General features: G+C 57.2%; 1 protein-coding gene across 1 annotated transcript in view; it reads left to right on the plus strand.

The window, feature by feature from the left end:
* PIEZO1 (piezo type mechanosensitive ion channel component 1) overlaps window positions 1-22,777 on the plus strand; it is a 104,776-nt gene that overhangs the window by 39,029 nt on the left and 42,970 nt on the right. Inside the window, exons 2-5 of the mRNA XM_050922633.1 lie at window positions 47-142; window positions 8,918-9,040; window positions 14,418-14,460; window positions 15,063-15,225. Coding sequence (XP_050778590.1) covers window positions 47-142; window positions 8,918-9,040; window positions 14,418-14,460; window positions 15,063-15,225 — 425 coding nt within the window. The remainder of the gene's footprint in view (window positions 1-46; window positions 143-8,917; window positions 9,041-14,417; window positions 14,461-15,062; window positions 15,226-22,777) is intronic.

Genomic DNA, 22,777 nt, shown 5'->3' on the forward strand with positions numbered 1-22,777 from the left:
CATGGGGCATCAGATCTCTAACCCACCTCCCTTTGCCTCTCCCCAGCTTGTGTCTTCCGGTTCAATGCCCTCTCGCTCGTGTACCTGCTCTACCTGCTGCTGCTGCCGTGGTTGCTGGGTCCCACTGAACACACCATCAAAGGTAAGGGCCGGGGGCTGCCGCGGCTCTGCCGCAGGCTCCGGGCCTGGCAGGTTTCCCTTTGCCGTGCCATCCCTGAAGGCTTGCCCTCTCCCCACCCCCACGCCTGCTCGCCTCTCTCTGTCCTGGCTGATGGTGACTGAGGCTGGGGGACAGAGATGCCAGCTGCAGTCACGGGGAGACTGCTGTGCTTCCAAGGGGCATTGCTCCGGGAGCTCGCGCACTCTGGGGCAGGGCTCCTGGCCGAGTGAGTTCCTATTCCAGATACAGGCTGTGAAATCCTTCCTGCCTAGAGCAGCCAGAGCGCAGGCACCACCCTGAGGAACGGTCCCGTCACTCAGCTGCTGTGGTATTCTCCACCCCTGGAAAGCCAGGCTGGAGTTGGGGGAGGTAGCATTGGTCAGCAGTTAGAGCATGAGACTGAATATTAGCAGTTCTGGTTCTGCAGCTAGGGGCACACCTCGTCCCAGCGCTGTGCCTCAGCCTTCCCAGCTGTAGAATGGGCAAAAAGGAAACTCCCCCTCTCTCTAATACTCTGAGAGGCACTCATGAAAAACATCCTCAGTGCCGTGTATTATAGCAAGTCAGCCCACCTGGGACTGCTCACTTGTCACCGGGCTGCACTCCAGACCCACTGAGAACTTCCTGGCAACAGCAGGCAGAGGACACAGGAACTCCTGCATCCAAAGCTCAGGACTTTGCCTCTTGAGCTGAAGGAGAATCTCCCTTAGCTGCTAGCAGTATTGAGACTATGGCACACAGCTGAGCAGTTCTTATTCCGTGCAGTAGAGGACAGTAGCACACACATACGCTATTCATTATGACCTTATTCATCTGTATTCATTCTGCCTCTCTACCTGGGAGTGGGCTGAAGGCCATAAGGCAACTCAGACATGGCTGGGAGATAATCTCTCTGTCTCCTGGACACAGCCCATGTTGCTAGCTTGCCTTTTGGGGCCTGACTGGATCAAACCTCAGGTCCATCTGGTCCAAAGTCCTCTCTCTGACAGCTGCATGCCCCAGAGGCTGCAGAGGGAGGTAGAGGAACTCGGCCATAGGCAGGTGTGGGATAATCTGCCCCCACATTATGTCTGTCTGGTCTCTAATAGTTAGCAATTGGCTTAAGCCCTGAAGCAGGAGGCTCAATATCCCTGCCAGAATTTTCATCCTTTGTATAATGGATATTCTAGTTCTCCATAGGAATGTCTATACCTTTTTGAATCATGCTAAACTCTTGGCCTCAGTGACTTCTTGTGGCAGTGAGTTCCACAGTCTAGCTTTGCATGGGGTGGAGAAGTGTTTATCTCTGTTGGTTTTGAATTTTCCATCTTTTAATGTCTTCGGGTCCCCTGCTCTCCCCATCCCATAACACAAGGACAAGAAGGTGCCGCTCCTCCTCCCATTCATTACTTTATGTGCTGCTCTCAGGGTGGATGCTTGCACTTGGCATGCAGGGGGACTGGGTCCTCACTGGCCCAGGGGCTGGTTCTAAAGGAGACCTGGGGCACAGACGCGTGTAAATCAGCGATGACAGGGAAAGGAAATGGAGAAAGCGTGGCTAAGTCCGTGGAGCTCCGAGATAATTCTGTGCTCTAGTTCGGTGCCCAGGCTCTGCCGTGTGAAGTCCCCACCCCCTTTCTGGAGGAGTGGTTGCTTTGATTGCTGATCCTCGCCATGCTTGAGGGTAGCTGCCACTGCGGCTCAATAGGCTGCAGTCTCACCTCTGAGTCACAAGGTTGTGGGGTCCAGTCCCACACTAGGCCTTGAGCCTGCTGCCATGCAGAGCGGGAAGGCTGTTGTGATGCCAGAGGGGAGACCCATTTAAGGACAACTTGTGTTCCACTGGAAGTCAAAGATCCCAAGTTCCGTTGGAGACGATTGTGCTGGCTGTTCTGCCCCTTCCTCAGTGCCCCGAAGTGGGTCTGCATGTGAGTGCCGGGCTATTGGCTGTGCACCAGCATCATCCACCCCCGCAAAAGACTGGGACCCCAAGGTTTGGATGCAAAATCCTTCCTGTTTCCCCTCTCGCTGTAGTGCCTGCCATGAGCCTTCATGGGCCGACTCCTGTGTGGAGGCCAGGTTGTGGCTTTAAAGCACGGCCCAAGCTGGAGAAGGCAGCAGACGGCATGTGATGACTCAGCCAGGATCCCTCCTTTAAGGTGCCGCGAGCGCTCGCAGCCTGGGGGCTGTGCTCCCCATGCTGGCCCCGTGTGTCGCTGCTGGCTAGCTTGAACAGCTCCTGATTGGAGTTTCAGGGGAGATAGCTACACAGCAGCTGTGGCTAGATCAGCTTTCGGGGGCGATGGCGGGCAGCCAGCTGGCTCGGGGTTTGCAGAGCCAGAGGATCGTGAGAACCCGCTGCTGTTTTAGCACTGCGTAGATGGGGTATCTGAGTCGCCAGGCAATAATCCCTCTCCATATGGCTGCTGAGAGCGCACCTGGCATGTGGCGTCCAGCTCCAGCACCCGCCATGCCAGAGAAATGTCAATAAACTGGAGCCAGCTCAGAGAAGAGCCACAAGAATGCTGAAAGATGGAGGCTCGACTGGGGAGTCCAGCGTAAAAAGTCCATCCGTACGTGTCCTTTGGAGGGTCCGGCAAGGATCCCAGGGGAGAAGAATTGGAATCTAGCTGGGAGCAATGGGATGATATGGCATCAAAGGAACAGAGAGCCTGGCTCTCCCGGACAGGACTATGGAGTAGTGCCCAAGAGAAGAGTCGCTTATAAATAGAGGGTTAAATCACTGCAGGCTGCCTGCCAGGAAGCCTTAGCCCCAGGGAAGCCGAGGTGACCCACCACGGTTCTTTGTACCATCTCTAATCTCCGGGACCCCTGGCCGCTGCCCTGGAGAACGGGGGGCGTCAATGTGTCCGTGAGGAGTCCTGGCTCTTCGAGCTGGCAAATTGATGGAGAGGGGCGACTCTCTCATGCAGCACTCAGGGCTTAACCTGCCCCAGCACTGACACATCTGCACCCGGCGCCTTGTTCTCCGCCTGCCAGGAGCAGGATTAGAGAAGAGGCCTGAACCCTGTCTGCACTCCTGCCCGCAGTGGCCTGCACCACCAGGGAATTATGGATCCTTCTTTCTCTAGTGTCAGCCCTGGCCTGCCCTCACTGTCCTGCTCCCCTCCCGGGGTCCTGCTTGGAGCCACGACCCCAGCCAAACAGCTCTCCAGGTCTGCCTGTGTGAACAGCCCCCTTGTCCTGTGCCTGGTGAGATGTGCCACGGTGCAGCATTGGCACCAGGATCTGCCAAAGACCAGTTAGCCTATTGGCCGGTGGATGTGGGAGCTTTGTCTGCTCTGCCGGGAGGGGTGCTGAGGAAGACTGGACTCAGATATTTGACATGCAGAGGGGAGGAGGGGCAGTCGAGACCCAGACTCCATGAGCCCTGGGGAATGGAGCGAAAGGAGTGTGGTGCCTCCTAGGGAGGGGGCTGGTGCGCCATGGCCACGTGGGGGTGGGAGCCCAGCTGCTGGCTGAGCAGGGTGGGTAGCTCATAGGCTGAGACTCCTGGGTTCTCGGTCCGTGGGGGTTATTTTTAGGGCAAGGGGGGCGTGAACTGTTCTAAAGTGGGCACCTTCTCTCCTTCCTCTGTGGTTTCCCCCAGGCTGGGCAGCTTGGGGACTCTAGTCTCCTAGTGGTTCCCGGGCGGTAGTGCCGCTGTTAATTATAGCCCGGCCTTGCTATGAATAGGCCTCTTGCTATGAAATGGCCGGTTCCAAACACCAGGCTTATTAACCAGAAACCTCAGAGCCGGGCTGCGTCCATCCAGCAGGGAGGGGGATGCTGTGAGCCAGCCCCCCGCCTCGCCGTGCTCGCTGCTGGAGCAGAGGGGCGTGCGGGGGGAGGGGGGCTGCCCAGCACATCTGCAGGAGCCACATGGATCAGCTGTTCAGCATCTCCTGGGGGCTGGCCATGGCTGGGCTGGTGGGAACTGCTGGGGGTCTCCGGTGCAGGGAGCCCACCACAGGTGGGCAGGCAGTGCCTCCCACAGGGGGGAGAGGTTGGCACATGGCTTTGGGGCGATGCAGCGGGCAGGCTTTGTGGCGAGCGGGGCGCCCCTCCTCTGAGTGCTTGTGCAGTTGGCACCGGGGCCACCCTGCTACCGGAGCCCTTCTGGATCAGGCCCCAGGCCCGCCCACCCCCTGCAACAATTAAAAGATCCGTAATCCGAACTGACCTCCCTCGTGTGTCACCACTAAAAGCTTCTGCCCTTGAATATTTCATGGGCTTTTGTGCCATCTGAACCCGGCTCTCTCCAGCGAGCCGCAGAACAGACTTACAGTAAAGGATCATCGTCACGGAGTGAGACTTTGGATGGGCCAGTTCTCCCTCCCCTCCCAGGATCTCTTTCCAGCTGGGAGAGGAAAATGTGATCCCCCCCTCCCCCTCCCCCTCCCCCTTCCCCTCCATTTGGCACCCTTGGATTGATGAGGTGTGGGTGAGTGCAGGGGGCTTAGCAGCATCTGGTGGAAGATTTGACTAGGATTATTATCGGGGGAGGGTGGGGGTGAAGTTATTGGCTCACCTTGTAGCTTGCGATTGGAAAATTCCAGGCTGGCTTGAGCCAGGGCTGCAGCCTGTGGTGAACAGGGATGGGGAGAGGAGCCGTCCCTGGCAGGCCGGGGAAGCCCAGCTGGGTTTCATTTCTGCAGGCCCTAGGCAGGGATCCTTGGACAGCTCCCCTTTCTCAGGGCCGGCTGGGCCCAGGGGTTTCCTTTAAGCAAGAGAGGAGGTCCCTGAGATTGCCAACCAGGGGGTCAGTTGGAGTGGTTTCACCCCAGGGATTCGCGCCTCCCCCCCAGAGGGACCCACCAGCTTGTTTCCCATGGGACCCCAGGCACTGGGTGGTGACTGCCGCACCCGGCAGGATTGGCACTGGCTCTGCAGAGGTGTAAGACTCCATATCCCACTGCCCGTCCCCTTCGCCAGCGGCTGTCCCGGATAGGACGTCTGCAGTTGGGGGGCATTGTCGTCTCCTTTGTGTCCTGGCTCTAACCCACACCTCACGGCTGACCCTGTGCCTCAGTTTCCCCATCTGTACCAGGGGGATGACAGCCCTTCCCAGCATGCCCGAGAAGTTGAACTCATGAATGTCCATTGAGATCCTTGTGTCAAAGCAGCAAGGCAGAGGGAGGGAGGGAGGGGATTTGTACCTAAACCTTCCTGCTCTTGATGGAATCAATGGGGCTGCCCCAGATGGGACAGCGTGAGCGGGGCAATGTTCCTCATTCACTTCCAAACATCCCTTTGTGCTGAGAGCAGAGAGGAAAAGCCCAGTACTGGGGACTCAGCCCAGCACCTAATCTCCAGCCTCTCCCCCTGCCCCTCACACAGCCCCCAGCGTACAGCCTGGGCATGTACTGCTGGATTTTTGCTTTATTTTAGTGATTGGGTGTCTCATTTATTGGTGTGGTACCACAATGGTGTGTGAGACTCTCTGAAAGGCTGTTCCCTAGCACGAGCGTCTGACTGAGTTCCCCCAGGGGAGCTGAGGTTCCTGTGGGAGGTGGGAGGGGTTCCCCCTCAAGCCATCCTCTCTGCAGGCTGGGTCCTGCTATGTGCAGCCCCCCCTGCCCCGGTCCAGGAGGGCACAAAACCACGCTGACATTAAGCACGTGTCTAAGCTTTGCTGCACTGGGCTGGAGCGCTCAGCCCCGTGCAGGATCGAGCCCTCACGGCTGGTGCTCTGTATGAAGTGGTGTGGCTGTGAGCCACTGGCTAAGGATCTGACTTGAGAATTACACAATCTCGCTCTGGCTGTTGAATGCCCAGAGCTCACGGGGCCTCGGGGTTTGGCTTGGGCCCGGGCCCGTCTCTAAGCTGGAGCAGAACCAAAGGCAGGTCCAGTTTCATCTCAAACGTAAGCTGATCACTTTGCACAGCCTCCATTGCCCTGGCTGGCTGGGGCTGCCATGCCCTGCACGGGGGGGGTGTGGGGTACCACCATCCCAGCCTGCCCGAGGGCTGGTGCTCTCGAGCGGTGTGTGGGGCAGGAGCTGTTTCTCTGAGCTGTTCGCTTTGTGAGAATGTGTCTGACTCCTCCAGCATTGCAGCTGGACAGGGCTGGCTGTGTGTGCAAACCGGACCGATCCTTCCCTAGGCGGAGCTTTGCTGGTGGACAAAGGCTGTGAAAGAGCATACACAGTAATAAAGTCCTTCCTGGGCCGATGAAGTGGGTGTGGGAACTGTGAACTGCCTGTGTGTGTGTGGAGAGAGAGAGACTCGGCCTGTCACATGGTGTCCCATCAGTTAATGTAGGAGCCAGGGGAGGAAGCGGGGATCTGCATGACACCCCCTGAGATCTGGGGTTCATTCCCCTCTTGGTTTCCCACAGCAGGGGATCCCATTCCCCTCTTGTGTGGATTCAGCCACTTGCAGTGCTGGGGGTTAGTGTTGAGACCCTTACAGCTCCAGGATTCCTCAGTTAGGTCTCAGGCCTCTGGTCGGCCCTTGTCTATGGGCAGGGTGTGTCCCTCTCCCTGCTGACCAGGGGTTAGGCTGCCTGGCTCCTGCCATGCCCTGTGCTACCCCCAGCAAGCCCGTCTGCTTAGCAGCCAGCCTCTGCACTCTGCTTTCTCTAGTGCCAGCAGTTACCCCCCAGCTCTTTCTAAGCTTATAACCATAAAGGTTCCCGTGCGCAGGCTAGAGGTCACCCGTGAGCCTTCCGGACCCTAGCAGGCCCAGATCCTTCCAGCCCTTTCCCCTGGGTTGGGGCCTCCATGGACAGAAGGCCTGGTCTGTTCGCCGGCCCAGAAGGAAGGGCCTGAATCAATCCAAGCTTGTCTTTTTACACCAAAAGCCCTTTCTTTGTGTCCGAGTCTCTGGAAAACCCAGCCTGACCCAGCCTATGAAACCTCGCTGGCAGGGCCGGTGCAAGGAGTTTCACGCCCTAGGCGAAACTTCCACCTTGGGCCCCTGTCCTGAGGCACCCCCACCCCCCCGCAGCAGCTCCCTCCCTCCGCCCTGAGGCGCCCCCCTTGTGGCAGCTCCCCACCCCCCAATCAGCTTAGTCGCCGCAAGCCTGGGAGGTGGGAGAAGTGAGGCAGCCACGGCGTGCTCGGGGAGGAGGCGGGGCAGGGGTGAGCTGGGGCAGGGAGTTCTCCTACATGCCGCCCCCCTCCCCACTTACTTGCTGCAGGCGGCCCTCCCCGCGCTCCCCTGCCCCAACTCCCTCCGCCTAAATGCCGGCGGTGACTGGGGCGGCCGAAGATCCGGCCGCCACGGTCGCTGCCGAAGAAAATGGCGCCCCCCAAATCCTAGCACCCTAGGCAACCGCCTAGGTCGCCTAAATGGTTGCACCGGCCCTGCTCGCTGGGAGGTTCCTCTCCAGAGCTGGCTAGTGCCAGGGACTCACTTTAATCACCCCTCGTTGTTCTGAGTCCCTGGAGGAGCTGTGGTCCCCCTCCCTGGGGCAGAGCACAGCCCTGCAGGAGCCATTCAGAGATTTGATTCAGTGGCCCCAAAGATACTGCCTGGGGGTGCAATATCAGTGTGCACCAGGCAGACTGCGCTGGGGTTAACAGGCACGTCAGGGCATGATCTCAGCCCACCAAAGGCCTTCAGGTGCCAGCATCTAACCCACACTCTTGGGGGAGGCCTGGGCGCTGGTGCTGCTCTTGACATGGTCTGGGCTACCCTGCGCCAAGGCAGAGGGGCTGGCTGGCTCTGTGACAGCCCCACACACGTCTTCCCACGGCCCGGCAGACTGCGCCAGTTGCATTCCCCATCCTGCTAGTGAGGAGAAGGGTTAGTTGAATCCGTGCTCCCGTGGGAATCCCTCCCAGAAGGGACATTTTTTTCCCCATCTTCTCCTTCAGTGGGTCTGTGTTTAAATGGGTGCCCGGGGGCCTGATTCTGGGTTAAGAGTGTGACTTTGCTAGAGTTGCCTTGGAGGAATCCGTTGTCGATAATTCGAGGCAGCTAGCACCTTTGCAGGGCTGGTGTGGATGCTCTTCCACCTGTTTGTTTCCTTGGAATTTACCCTAGGCTGGTCCCTACGGGAAGTCATAAGCCCTCCCCGTAGCATGCAGGGTACCACATTCCTGGGTCAACCAACCTTGGGAGGTTTGGAGGCTCAGCCAGAAATGTTCAGAGGCTGCTTTTCCCAATCCCTTGGGTGTGAGGACAGACACAAGGACCCAGCTTGCAGAGGACAGGGTGGTCTGTGTGCTCTGACTGTGGCCCCTGGTGGTCAGTTTGAGGAGTGCCAGGTGGGTGGGGGTTGAGAGACCCCAGACTAGGCGCTCTTGGTACAGAAGCTTGGTGTGCTTTGCTCTCAATCTGTGATGCTGGGAAGGGAACGTGTGCTAGGGAGCAGTGCACCAGCCACACCTGTGGCTGGTGCAGATGCTGGCATCCGAGCACGCTGCTGGAAGGTGGGAATAACTTAGCCACCTCCGGCGCAGTGCAAACACGGTTAGAGTGTGGCGTGCGCTGAGACCCTCCAGCGCTGAGCCGGGGGCAGGCCTGCATTTGCACAGCAGTGGGTCAGGTGCCCTGTATGCAGGTGGTGGAGTGTTTGTGGGAGATGCAGTCATTCTCTGGCACTGGAAACATCACCCACATTGTGGGGTGTAGTGGTTGGAGCAGGGGGGACTGGCGTTCTCATCCCAACTCTGCCACTGTCTTGGTGCAGAGCCTTGGGCAAGTCAGCCAGCTTCTCTCTCGCCCTCTTTGTAAAACAAAGATGCTGGCCGCAGCGTAAAAAGCATTGGCAGGGAGGGGAGCAAGGAGGATGATTTAATAAAGAGGGGGGTTATTTTTGTCTTCTAGGGCACACAGGCCGTCTCCTCCAAGCTCTCCTGGGAACCAGCATCCTCTTCCTCACTGCCCATTTGGTCTTCCAGATATGCCTGTACACTGTGCCGGATCTGAGTCAGCTACTGGGACAGAACTGTGAGTACTCAGCCCCCCATGTGGCTCTGCTGGGGCTTCTTCAGCACAGAGCAGTAAGCTCCTCCCCTGTCCCCAGTCAGTCGTATTCAGTCTCAGCCCCATTACTGGGCCCATTTCTCCCATCACTGCTAGACTGATCTGGGAACCAATCTGTTCCATCTGGGGTTTGGCTGGGACGCGCTCAGCACGTTTTCCAGACCTGAAGAAGAGCTCGAATGCATGTCTGTTTCACCAACAGAGGTTGGGCCAAAACAAGATATTACCTCACCCACCTTGTGCGCATCACTGTAGTTACTTGTGAAATATCCCAGGCAGGTATTGATATCTGAGCTTTCGTGGTCCCAGCTGCACTGCACGGGCATCTGCTCAGCATGGACTGACCAAGGGTGCATTTGGTGGGCAGGGTGACTCTTCCCCAGTCTGGGTCAGGATTCGGCAGAGGATTCCCTCTGATTGTCAAGACCCATCTCCCACCTCCACCTCCCCATTCTGGGGGCACATGTAAATATTTGTTGCATCTCAGTGGTAGCTCGTGGATTGATTCCATTTTGCCCCATTTTTATCCCAAGCCCCCTGCTCTTCTCTACCTGCCTTGCAAAATGCCCCCGGGCTCCATCCTGCTGCCCAGCGCGAACTTTCCTGAAGTGCTGGCACTTTGCTTTCAGAGGTTACTTGCATGCACTTGGTGAACAGCATTCCCGGCTGGGCGCAGGCTGGCCGAGGGGAGCAGGCCAGGCGTGTGCCTCTGCCCTCCAGCCCCTGCAGGTCTGTCCGCACTGGATTCTCTCTTGGCCTGTGGACACAAAGTCTGTTTGGTCTCTGGGGGCAGGAGGGTCTGGCAAGTGCCTTTCCTCTTCTCCTCTGAGCGGAATTGGAGGCAGTAGGAAATTGTTTCCCTTATGGAAAGCCAGGCTTGGCTTCCGCTGCTTTCTCCGCCACTTGCTCTCCCGCTCCCCCTGCAACAGCCTGGCCGGCATACAGTACACACCAGTGAACCACTCCACGGCAAGCCAGTGGAAGAAATGTCCCCCTGCTCCCAAACTTCCTCCTTTCCCAGCGTGGTGCTCCCTGCAGCCAGTGCCCCCCTCTGGGCCCTCCTTCCACAGACCCTACAGATCTTCCTCCCCAAAGCAGCAGGGGGTAAAAGGAGCAATGGGAGAGGGGAGTGTGCAGCCACATCTGTCCCCAGTAACCACCTTCTCCTGGGCTTCGTCTCTGTGTGTCTCCTTTGCAATCCACCCGGAATATAGGTGTCCGCTGAGTGTCACCGGACAGTGCCTGGCCAATCTGATTGCTTGGCTCCCTGAACTGCAAGGTGAAGGAGACGTACCTGCCCCATGGCCTGTTCTGTTCCAGCCCCGAGTTGGGGTGAGGGGCTTGGGTCAGCTGAGCTGGGACTGTCTGGTACCCCATTTTGGTCTGGCCCAGCCAGCAGATGGCTCCTGTGCTCCGGGCTCATCCTGTTGTATTCGTTTAGATGGATAGTATGGGCCAAAGGTTAACATAACCCACGGTGTCCTCTATCAAACCATGTCAAACAAGGGGAGGGGTCGGTGTACAGAGACCTCAGCCTGCTCCGCCCTGGGACGGATGCCCCGTCAAACAGCCATCTGACCTTTCGTGAAAGATACAGCAAGCGGGAGACACTGGTCAAGCCTTGGGAATGTGACGTCAGAACTAAGGCTTTCACGTCCGCCTCGTCCCTGGCTCTTGAGCTGGCCGGTGTTTTTAGAAGGCGAAAGCCCCCGGTGTGCCAGCCCCTTGGGGGCACTCTTAGAGGTCCTGCTGGGTCAGGGAGAAGTTCGCTGTGACGCACTGGAGATGTCACTGTTGCTGCTGCCATGGAAGTCTGGTCCGTTAGATGGCCGGACTGTCAGAGGGACGCTGGGACAGATGGCACGTAGGCGCCGGGCTGTGGGAAGGAGATGCTGTGGAGGCGTGGGGATCTCCCCTCGGCCCCTGCCATGGAGCAGCTCCCCACACCTGCTGCCCCGTTACACGAGCTCGCTAAGCCGCTGTAGAGCGGTTGGTGTCTGAGCTCTCGGCAGCTGGCTCCAGTTCTTGGCACCTGGCCCTTCTCATGCTTCCAGGCCTGATCGGGGAGAAGGGCTTTGCTGGCGGCGTCCCCCCGGGCAGTACCACATCCTCATGTGCTGTGTACGTTGCTGGAACCAGCAGCAGGCTGGGGCCAGGATTGTGGGGGGCTCTTTGCTATTCAAGGGGATCCATCTGTGCCCCCCCAGTGTCGTCAGACATATCATGGCCCCATAGTCAGGGGTCCCAGCTGGTCGGGCTCTGCTCCCAGCCAGGGCGCTCTGGAAGGAAGGATGCACTCAGCAGTGCACTGCTCGGCAATAGGGATACAGGCTCCCTTTATGACGGGGGCACGTTGTGAATGCGTGAGGCAGAATTCAAAGGTCCCTGTTAATCCTTCATGGGTCAAGTGTGGCTGGGACCCCATGTGCCCTATGGGGGATCCACTCCAGCTGCAGGGCTAAGAATGAGAGGGCAACCCTAGAGTCAGGGCCGGTGCAAGGATGTGTTGCGCCCTAGGCAAAACTTCCACCTTGCACCCTCCCCCTCTGCCCTGAGGCCCCCCCACGGCAGTTCACCCCCCCCCGAGGCATCCCCCTTGCAGCAGCTCCCCACCCTCCATCCTGAGGCACCCCCACTCTCGCCCCAGCTCACTCCTGCTCCGCGCAAGAGCACGAGCACCTCAAGCACGCCGTCGCTGCTTCACTTCTCCCACCTCCCAGGCTTGCGGCGTCTAAGCTGATTGAAGAAGATCCGGCCGCCGCGGTCGCTGGCGAAGAAAATGGCACCCCCCAAATGCCAGCACCGATCGCCTAAATGGTTGTACCAGTCCTGCCTAGAGTCCTGGCCCACTTGGGGTTACGGCAGCCCCCCCAGAGCAGGGCTGGGAACCCCGATGTCCAGCTCCAATTCCATCCTTGCTAATTGCACTTTGCTTCCTAAATTCCTCTGCGATTTCAGCTAGATTGAAGATTCTTCTTATCCTCTCCTGAACAGATACTGTGAAGCTGTTAGACGGCTGCTCCGTTCCACCTTAGAGGTGGTTGCATTTCAGCGGTGGGCAAAGTGATCCCATGGCCAGTCTGTATGGAGCTCTCAGCTCTTTGGAAGTTGCTGTATAAATGTGAGATCTCAAGGGCTGAGCCTGGTGTTTCTGTGGGCAAAGCGGAGTGTATAGCATTGGCTCTGACTGTAATTGGGTGTGCAAACACCAGGGGGCAGAAATAGCCATCCGACTGGTCCCTCCCACGTGCCCTTGCAGTAACTTTGCACAGATTCGTGCATGCTGTTTTGCACACTTGGGTCTGGTGATCCAGGCCTGCACTAATCACATGGTTATGTGAGGTGAAACATTCTAGTTCTGAGCCATTTGGCTAGCGAGGGTCAAGTAGGGGGCACTGTCATAAACAGAGAGCTAAGGGTTAATGTCTCTTTCACCTGGAAAGGAGTAACCTGAAACACTTGACCAGAGGACCAATCAGGAAACAAGACTTTTTCAAATCTGGGTGGAGGGAAGTTTTGGGGTGTGAGTTCTTTGTCTTGTGTCTATGCCCTCTCGGCTCTGAGAGTGATTTTTCTATCTCCTGCCTTCTAATCTTCTGTTTCCAAGTTGTAAGTACAAAGATAGTAAGACAATAGGTTTATATTGTTTTCTTTTGTATTTACATGTGTGTAGTTGCTGGAGTGTTTTGAATTGTATTCTTTTTGGATAAGGCTGTTTATTCATTTTTTGTAGGCTGCCAGTTTGATGTTTTCTTCCTTTTCTTTCAGCTCCACCTCTTTTTCTCTTTTTTCCAGTTGTCACCTGTGGTCTGCTTCTTTGATTTGTTCTTCGGCCTCCATTTTTGCCTTAGAAGTCAAGGTTCCTGTTTTCTTGTGTTGGGGTGCCCTCCGGTGTTTAGTGTCTGAACTGCTGGCTCTGTTGTCTCCTGGGGTCTGCCTAGTAACAGTGCCTTTTTTCCTTTCTTCCTCTAGCTAATCTTTTAAATGTAAAGTAAACCAGAAAAACCACTTTATTTGCATGTGTATTGTGCTGGGTACTTGACTGTCAATCGGAGTGCTATTGTCTCACAAAAGACCCTTAATAGTTCCTTAATGGTTCCTTGCTTAATATGCAAGCTACTGCCAGGAGAGAACAGAAAAAAAAATTTCTCTCTGGTTCCTTTTAAAACCAAACCCTCTCTGCTTAAAAGCCCCTAGCAGAGAAAAGGAAAATATAATATTCCTACTGGCTTCTGGATTCTATCTATCCCACGGCTGCCATCATGTCATAACATTTTTCCCAGATCTGGACCTTAGTGTCCAAAATATGGGTGTTAGCATGAAAACCTCCAAGCTTAGTTACCAGCTTGGACCTGGTAAAGCTGCCACCAGCCAGGAATTACACAGTGCCTAGCTCACTGTGGTCTCCCCAAAACCTTCCCTGGGGGACCCCCAGACTCAGATGCCTTGAGTCCTACAACAAAGGGAAATAACCCCCTCCCCTTGTTCCCTTGTTACTTCCTCCCAGGCTCCCCTCCCTGGACGACCCTAGGAGATTCCCTGCTTCCAGTCCTGGAAACACAAGTACCGAGAGAGCTAATCTCTCTCCCTGCCCCCCCCCCCCCCGCCCTCACCCAGAGGGTATGCAAAGTCAGTTTTAGTAAATCTAACACAAAGAGATTTTCCCCCTGACTTCTTCCTCCCACCAATTCCCTGGTGAGCTGCAGACTCAATTCCCCGGAGTCCCCACTAAAGAAAAACTCCAACAGGTCTTAAAAAGAAAGCTTTATAGAAAGAAAGAAAAGGACATAAAAATGGTCTCTCTGTATTAAGGTGACAAATACAGGGTCAATTGCTTAAAGGAAAAAAATGAATCAACAGCCTTATCCAAAAAGAATACAATTCAAAACACTCCAGCAACTACACACATGTAAATACAAAAGAAAACAATATAAACCTATTTTCTTACTATCTTTGTACTTACAACTTGGAAACAGAAGATTAGAAGGCAGGAGATAGAAAAATCACTCTCATAGCCAAGAGGGCATAGACACAAGACAAAGAACTCACACCCCAAAACTTCCCTCCACCCAGATTTGAAAAGTCTTGTTTTCTGATTGGTCCTCTGGTCAGGTGTTTCAGGTTACTCCTTTCCAGGTGAAAGAGACATTAACCCTTAGCTATCTGTTTATGACAGCCACCTGCTGTGTATCAGGCTCTGCTGGCCCTGTGCCTTGTCTCATCTGCTCCCCTGCTCAGACACTGTCCATCTGCTGCTGCCGGACTCAGCAATGTGTTGGCATCTGTGTCCGTTCCCAGTGGGTTTGCCAGGCTAACTCCCTCTTTGTTTGCTTCCCCACAGGCAGCACGTGGGAAACGCTCGCCCGTCACATTGGGGTCACCAGGTAAGGGGCAGATCTCTGCGTCGTGGCGCTTGGGCGGTGATGGATTTCTCGGACGCGGCCCCAGGCACGCTCCTCTGGGGCAGGCCCCACATAGGGAGCCGAGCCACTGCTGTGATTGGGCGTTGGCTGGGTGGTCACTTGGGCCATCGAGTGTCATACTGCAGCCCACGAACTGATGGCTGGGGGGAGGGTCGGAAGGCAGGCCCGCATGATTGGGCCTTACGCCTTCCTCGGAAGCACCTGTGTGCTCCAGCGTGCCGCTGCACTGACTCTTGGCATTTGCTGCAGCGCTGGCAGAGGGCGCAGGCAGAGCTGGCGTAGGCTCCGGTTAGAGCTGTCTCCGCGTCCCAGCTTACAGCCCAGCCTGGCGGAGGGACTCGCTCGCCCAAGGCGGAGCCAGAGGGAGCTGTGGAGTGGCCAGCAGGAGCACGGGGCAGGGCATGTTGCTCCCTGATGTTCTGTTCCCACATCTGTGGCTGAACCATGTGGGTCCCCCCAACCACTCCCACTGGCCTCTGCCCGTGGATCTCTCACAGCCCGAGGGGCTGACCTGTCAGTAGGTGAGTGTTTAACTCTCCCTCCCGCCATTCGTTCCCTTGCAGGCTGGACCTAAACGACATCCCCAACTCTGTGCGCCTGGTGGCTCCCGACCTGGGGATCCTGCTGGTCTCTGCCATCTGCCTGGGCCTGGGCCGCCGCCTTGTGCCCAAGGACAGCCCAGCAGCACGTGTCCGGAGACTGCAGTCGCTCGAGCCCCTCGAACAGGTGAGATGCTGCAGCTGGCATCGGGTTCTCCACGAGCTGAGATGGCTGGTCTCCAAAAAGACGGGCACCAGGCCCGGGCAGGGACAGCCAGTGCCCAGCAGCAGGAGGAAGCTGGTGAACCACCCCAGCCATGGGTTAGAGCCATCAGGCTTTTCCGTCCCGGGTTTCTGCCAGCCCCTCCCATGGGCAGGGTACTTCCCCAGGGCCTTGTCCAGACTGGCTTTCAGATTTCAGGTGATGGGGTTTCTTCCAAACCAGAGACACACAGACAACCCCATCACCTGAAACAACACACACAGATGTGGAGAAATTGGAGAGGGTCCAGAGAAGAGCAACAAGAATGATTAAAGGTCTTGAGAACATGACCTATGAAGGAAGGCTGAAAGAATTGGGTTTATTTAGTTTGGAAAAGAGAAGACTGAGAGGGGACATGATAGCAGTTTTCAGGTATCTAAAAGGGTGTCATCAGGAGGAGGGAGAAAACTTGTTCACCTTAGCCTCCAATGATAGAACAAGAAGCAATGGGCTTAAACTGCAGCAAGGGAGTGTGACGAACTGGGAAAGTTCTTAATGTTTTCTCTGAATACTGTGTTGGTGCCTCAGTGTCCCCATGGCAGTTCTTAAGTATCTGGCAGAGCAAAGGGCCAGTGCACCTAAATGCCTGGCACTCTGTCTCCTAGCAACTGATGGCCTGGGCCCCTCCTCTGCAAAGGTGCCAGCTGAAGGTGTTGGAGACAAAGGGATCAGGTGACCTCTTGGCCCGGGAAAGGGGCTGAGCAGAGAGGAGGGGCTGGGAGGGGTTGTTAGTCTGGAGCTGGCTGGGGTCAAGGGTGGAGGGCAGACCTGGGGGTCTGGCTCACTGCCCCCAGAATGGACCCAGCCGAGGGGTCCGGCTCGCTGTATCTACAAGCTCTGTTTTAGACCCTGTTCCTGTCATAGAATAAACCTCTGTGTTACTGGCTGGCTGAGAGTCACGTCTGACTGCAAAGTGGGGGTGCAGAACCCGGTGGCTTCCCCAGGACCCCGCTGGGGTGGACTCACTGTGGGAAGCGCACGGAGGGGCAGAGGATGCTGAATGCTCCAAGGAGAGACCCAGGAGGTGAAGCCGTGTGAGCTTCTTGCCCTGAACAAGTCTGCTCCAAGGGAGAGGAGGCTCCCCAAAGTCCTGCCTGGCTTGGCGGGGAGCAGTTCCAGAGCATCGCCCGGTGACTCCGTGACAGGGAGATTTAGGTTGGACATTAGGAAAAATTTCCTAACTGTCAGGGTAGTTATACACTGGAATAGATTGCCTAGGGAAGTTGTGGAATCTCCATCTCTGGAGATATTTAAGAGTAGGTTAGATAAATGTCTATCAGGGATGGTCTAGACAGTATTTGGTCCTGCCATGAGGGCAGAGGACTGGACTCGATGACCTCTCGAGGTCCCTTCCAGTCCTAGAGTCTATGAAAACCCCCCTGGCTTCGGGGAGCCATCCTGTGCAGGGCATGGACTCGGGAATGACACCTCCCACCCCTATTTAGAGTCTGGACTTCAACAGAACCATTCAACGGCCACTGGGATCTCCTGAGCTCCAGCCATGGCCTTGACTTGTGTCTGCTGTGTCGATCTGTGAGGAGGGGATGGGCTCCCAGCACGGCCCGGCCAGATCTGCCCCAGGATAATGCGCATTGGGTCCCCAGCTGGTGTGTGTTTCCTTTCCTTGCCAGCCACAGCCCTGCACTCTCCAGAGCCCCAGCCACGCTAACAGGCTGGAGTCACTTGGATACGGGATTGTCCTTCCTGTGCCGAGCAGTTCTACCCTGTTAAACAGAGGCACCGGCCACCTCCAGCGGTGGCTGCCTGGCACTAGGGCTTGGCTACATTTGAAACGCTGAAACGGCACAGCTGCAGCTGCGGGGGCCTCCCTCCCCGAGAGGCGGTAGCCAGGTGGACGGAAGATTTCTTCCATCGACCTAGCACGGTCTACGCCAGGGGTTAGGTCGGCTTGACGACGCTGCTGTGGGGGGTGGATTTTTCACAGCCCCCAGCGATGGGGCAACCTCCCTATTTAATGTCGGGGAAAGTGATCCTTGTGCATACGTGAGGCTTGCTTCTGCCGTGGCTGCGTACATGAGCTCAGTGGGCCTGGCATGTGCACTGTAGAGCCCGGAGAGCCCTTGGGATGGAAGATGTTGGAGAGCTGGAAAATTATCTATTTATTGTACCGTCCTGGCCCTTTAAAATCCCTCTCGTACAGGGTGAATCCCATTGACTGACACTGAGCCCCTGGGAAAGAGCCCCCGAGGAGGAGTTCAAAGGGCTAGGTCTGTCTCCAGCCTCTCTGCAGCCAGCCCACCGCTTAGCACAGGAGCTGGCCGAGCTGAGCTGCCTCCTGGGCATTATTCAGTTTTGCAGATTGCTGCCTCTGGAGCCAGTTGGGAGCCTGGGAAGCTTGGCCTGGCCAAGGAATCCCCAGAGACCACTTGTGGAACAGATGTGCTAATGGGATTAGCCAGGACCAGCGAACCTGTGCCCCTGGGGACGCAGTCTGGCAGCGCTGCCTCCTGGGGGAATCATTCACTCCCTCGCAGCTAATTATGGTGCAAATCCTTCAGCCTCTGGGCCTATCTCTGCCCCAGCCCCTAGACCTGGCAGCGAGAGATTAGCCTGTTCCCGCCTGCGCCAGATACCTGCTGCGCAGCCGGCCTTGCAAACCCTCTCCGAATGAAGGGCTCTTCAGCTCTGGGGCCTGGGGGGACCCATCCCTGGGACGGGGCAAGGTGCAGTCTCCTAATGGGGGACACGTCATGTACTCAGCCCAGGCTGCCCTGGATCTCCGCTGCGGACTGACCCATTGACCCCTTCCCCTCGGTGTCCCCCCAGTGGCTTGGGCAGGGTCACTAACAGCTGGTGCTGTTGGATGCCATGGTCTGGCTGTGTGCTAATAAAAGGCCTAGCAAAGAACACGGCCAGCCTGCTGGGTCGCCAGGAGGCAGGCAGCCCAGTCCAGTGAATGGGGTCTGGGGCTGTGGGGCCAGAGAGCTGGATTCTATTTCTAGCTCCACTGCTGCCTCTGTCATCTGACCTAGGGCAAGTTGTGGGCCGTTCCTGTGGGCCGTTCAGTTTCCCTCTCTAGAAGAGGAGGCTCAGTCACCCCTTGTTCCCAGTGGATTTGGGAGGGAATCGCCCCACCCCTCCCGCCCCGGGACACATTTCTGGGAATGGGAAATGAGCTGGGGTTAAAGCAGAGAACTAGAAACTGAGGAGCTCTTCCATTCCCAGCTCTGGCATTGCTGTACTGCTGCCTTGAGCCAGGCCCTACCTGCCCTGTGCCTCAGTTTCCTCATTGGTTTGTAAAGTGTCTCAGGCAGACGGATGGCTCTAAAAGGGCAGAGGGTTCTGATTCCCTTGGCCTGACTGAGTGGGGTCAGCTGGGCCCTTCCCCCACAGCTGACACCCTGCGACTGCAGGGGGAGGAAGCCCCTAGACATGAGTGGGGCTCGGTTCCTCCCATCACCTGCACTCCCAGCTCAGTGCCGCTGTCTTTTGTCCTGCCTGCAAATCACCCAAGGGCCCATCTCTGCATTGGAACGGGCAGGCTCCTCTTGGTCGATTCACTGGCAGACTTTTGTGGCAAACCACATCAAGAGCCCAAGGGAGGGGCTGGCCCCACCTGACTTGCCCTTCTCGGGCACCACAAAGACTCTCCTGAAGGAGGAGACCAGCACCCCAGGCTGATCCTGGCAGAACCGTCCACAAGCTGCTCCACGCCTGACTCATCCAAGCCCCCTCAGCATGGCCCTGGGTAGGAGGGGCCACAAGGCAGGTGGGGGAGAACTCCACAGAGAGTGTGGGGCACAAGGCCAGGCCCCCCACCCATCCTGGTACTCCCTGGCCTGTGTCCCGGGAGCCTGGCTCATGGATCGATAACAGCCGGCTGCTTCTGCCACGGACACAGGATGCCCTGGTGTGATGGCAGAGAATCTGGCCCCTTGTGGGGGCGAATGGAAGGATGAGGCCAGTCGGTCCCGTCCCAGACAGGTGCTTCCCTGCAGTCACCCTGGCTGGAGCCTTTGTTGGCCTGTCAGGCAGCTCCCATGTAACAGCAGGACCCACGGCCACCAGCTGCAGGAGTGAGTCCGTGTCAAGCCTGGGAGGCCGCTGGGGAGAGATCATGCGACGTGAGGGGTCGTAGCCTCCTGCAGTGCTGATGTGATCCAACCCATCCTGCTCTTAGAGAGGAAGACCAGCCCTCCCCGCCTGGTCCTGCCGCCAGCCCTCGATCCCTGAGTTAGCACCCAGCCAGGAGCTGCACGGCCAGGCGGTCGCCAGCTCCAGACTCCCATCGTCTCGGAAACCTTGCCGATGGAGCCAGCCCACCACGCCTGGCGCAGTGCTGTGTTCACACGGCCCAAACTGCCCACGTCCACCCCCAGGCAGATCCAAGCACCTGCACGACTGCAGTGCTGATAAACCGCCAGCCTTGAGTGAAACGCCATCTCCGCAGTGAGGAGAGCCAGCCGAGTGGCTTCCTCCAATGCTCACCCCACACTTCCTCTGCTGCACAGAGGAGCTTTCAAGGAGTCGATCCAGATAACCGGAGTCTCAGCGCTGCCAGTGCAGACTGGGTTCGGTTCTGCTCCAAAACCACACGGACGCCTTGGCCTCCTGCTTCTGCGCGTCCTCCCAAGATCCAGACCCTGCAGAGTTCTGTCCAGTCTGTCAGCTGATACACAGCCCGAGATGTGGCTGCTGCAGCTATGAACACAGATATGTAGCCCTCTGGTAGCACAGTTTGCGGAAGATCTCCAAGCACTTCACAGATCTTTGCACAGCCCCCGTGAGAGAGAGACCCCTTCTCCCACTGGTGAAATGCAGCCACTTCCGAGCTGGAATGGAGACGTCGTGCAGCAGCTTAGGACAGGACGTGCAGGGAGTGCTGTGTCCAGCTGAGCACGTGTGGGGCTTTCCGAGCAGCAGAGTGGAATTACCACAACACGAGTCTGACCAGCATGCGGGGCTAGAGCCCTCGATTTCTGCTTCAGGAGGGCAGGGCTCTCTGACGGCCATAACACCTTGGTGTCTTCACTCCACTGCAAGTTCCCAGCTCCCACCCCAGGGGCTTTGGAAGGATGTGGACGCATGAAGCTTTTTATCCCGTCCGGGGATCTAAGCATGGAGCCGGGGTTAGGATTTAGGCACGGGGCAGGCAGGACGTCCATGGCAGGGGCTCCAGGGCTTCTCTACCCCTCACTGATTTGGGAACGGTTTGGATGTTGGACTCTTTGAAGGCCAAACCCCAAACATCTGACCCACCAGACTCCCCATTGGAACCGCCCCATCCTCGAACTCAGGGCTGTTTGTTGGGAAAATCACCAAGAAAATGTCACACGAGTGAGATCACCAGGCCGGTCCTTGCTGGCAGTGGGACACCTCTGGTGCCCCGAGATGGGGGAAGAATGCCCTGCTCCAGTGCAGCTTGGAGTCCAGCATGGTTGTGTGCTTGCACCTTTGCAGCCAGAAGAGAACTAGTCCTGCCCAGGACCCCACACGCTGGGCCAGGGGTAGGGAGCTGCATCACCAGCTGGTGGATTTGCAGAGCTGCCCAGAAGGTTTGGAAGCCGAGTGTGGGGGGCTGGTGCTACCTGGCGCGGGGGGAGACACAGGCAGCGTTCCTGCCATGCCCACCTGGAGGGAGCTCCTGCTTGTCTGCCCCCGCCCCCTGTGCCTGGCACCTTGCAAACCCCAAGGTGAGTCACCCAGCGGAGGAGCGACCTGTTTGCTCCTCAGTTACCATGGGGACCCTAGCAAACAGCCCGAGTAACAGAGCTGATATTATGTGGGGCTCGCCAGAGGCCAGGCTGCAGCTGGGGCCAGATGGGCTGGTGGCCGAGTGTCGCTGCTTGCTGCTCCTGGAAGGCTGCTTGGAGTCTCCTGCGGCCTCCCCGTCCGGTCACTGCTGCAGCCCCTGGGCGTGGTCACTGGATTGGTGTCCCTGGAGAGCTTCCCTCGGGGCTGGGCACTGCCTGGTCTGCCCCAGCTGTCCTCCTGGGAAGTGCTCAGCTGGTCCCTGGGAGGCTGCCAAAGGGGATCATGCAGGTGCCCACATCAGGGGAAACCAAAGCAGTTTGCTCTGTCCCCCACCTGCCTTTCCCCCGGTTCTCAGGGGCTTGCTTGGGGCACAGAGGCATCAGGGAACGGGGTGTGGGAGGGTCGGGATGTAGACTGAGGACCAGACTTTTGTCCAGTTGAGCCGCAGCTGACCTGCCTGGGCAGTTGCCATACCTGCGACCCCAGGGCTAACTGGCTGCGTTTGCACACCCAGTCACCTGATCAGCGAGCACGCGTGTAAATGAGGTGCGCAAGCCTGGGCCTGTGGGGCCAGGACCGTGACTTCCCCGTTGTTAGATGCCTACCGGTGTGGTGCTCTGCTCTCTTCAATGTTGGTATCACTCGGCTGCGTGCGTGTGTTCCCTCTGTGTGCTGTCCCAGCTCTGCGCAGGTATCTGACACAGCAGATCTCGAGAGAACCCCCAATGACCACAGAGTCCAGCAAGGTACGAAGGCACGTCGGCCAGGTTTATTGTCAAACAAAGCACAATGATAGTTCCCCCTGGATTTTTACTCTAGTGCAGGGCATACTACGAGTATGTGCCCCCGGTCAATGGACTCAGCTCAGTCAGCGGCAGGACTTTCCACTGCCCCCTCGGCTGGACAAAGACACCGCCCCAGGGGTGCATTCTTATACACAAGTACAAACAAGTTACACATCACTCCTGACATATTGAAGTGCAACCCCTCTACGCAGCAAGGTACAACCCCTCTACGCAGTAAGGTGCACCTCTCACCTTGTACATGTTGTTGGAACAAAACAACTCTATCCATCATATTACCCTTTTGGCCCTGTCATTGGGATGGCTCAGCCCGTTCCTTGTTATCTGTGTGGAATGTGCAAGTATGTGAATGTTCTGATCTCTAGTGTTCAGTACCTTTTAGGTACGGATCTTCCTGCAGCATCAGCCCTTTCCTTGCCAGCTTCTGTGAGCAGGGCCTGCCTCTGGCTCACAGCTTCACTTTGCTTTTATGTTAGCAAAGTCTTGACCATTACTTTAGTTCAGGCCTCAGGCCTCATACCAGGCCTCTGATACCAAAGTTTACATCTCAGGGCCTCCTCTTACTACACCCCCGTGAAACGGGCCTGGCCCCTCTGTGCTGTGAGCCGGGGAGCTCTCTTGGCCTAACGGCCTCAGCTGCGGGTTCGTGGTTGGGTGAGGGAGCTGAGGCAGCCCAAGCTCTGGGGCTCACAGCTGGGGGTGTCTGGGGGTAGGGAGCTGGTACATGCAGCCTTCTCCCTGCTGTGCTGTCCTGCAGCGCTCTCCACTCCCAGCCAGGGATACACTGCTCAGCACAGAAAGCCCCTCCTGTCCCATCCCTTCAGACCCTCGCTGAATTGTGACCAGTGGAACGAATCCTCCCCACTGAACAAACCAGCCAGGCAGATCCCTCCCCGACCAGCGCAGCCAGAGGTGCCTGGGAGGGCAGGACGCTGGCACGCCAGCTGATGAGGCCAGGA

Source organism: Gopherus flavomarginatus, chromosome 14 (genome assembly GCF_025201925.1).
Source record: "Gopherus flavomarginatus isolate rGopFla2 chromosome 14, rGopFla2.mat.asm, whole genome shotgun sequence".
Taxonomy (NCBI): domain Eukaryota; kingdom Metazoa; phylum Chordata; order Testudines; family Testudinidae; genus Gopherus; species Gopherus flavomarginatus.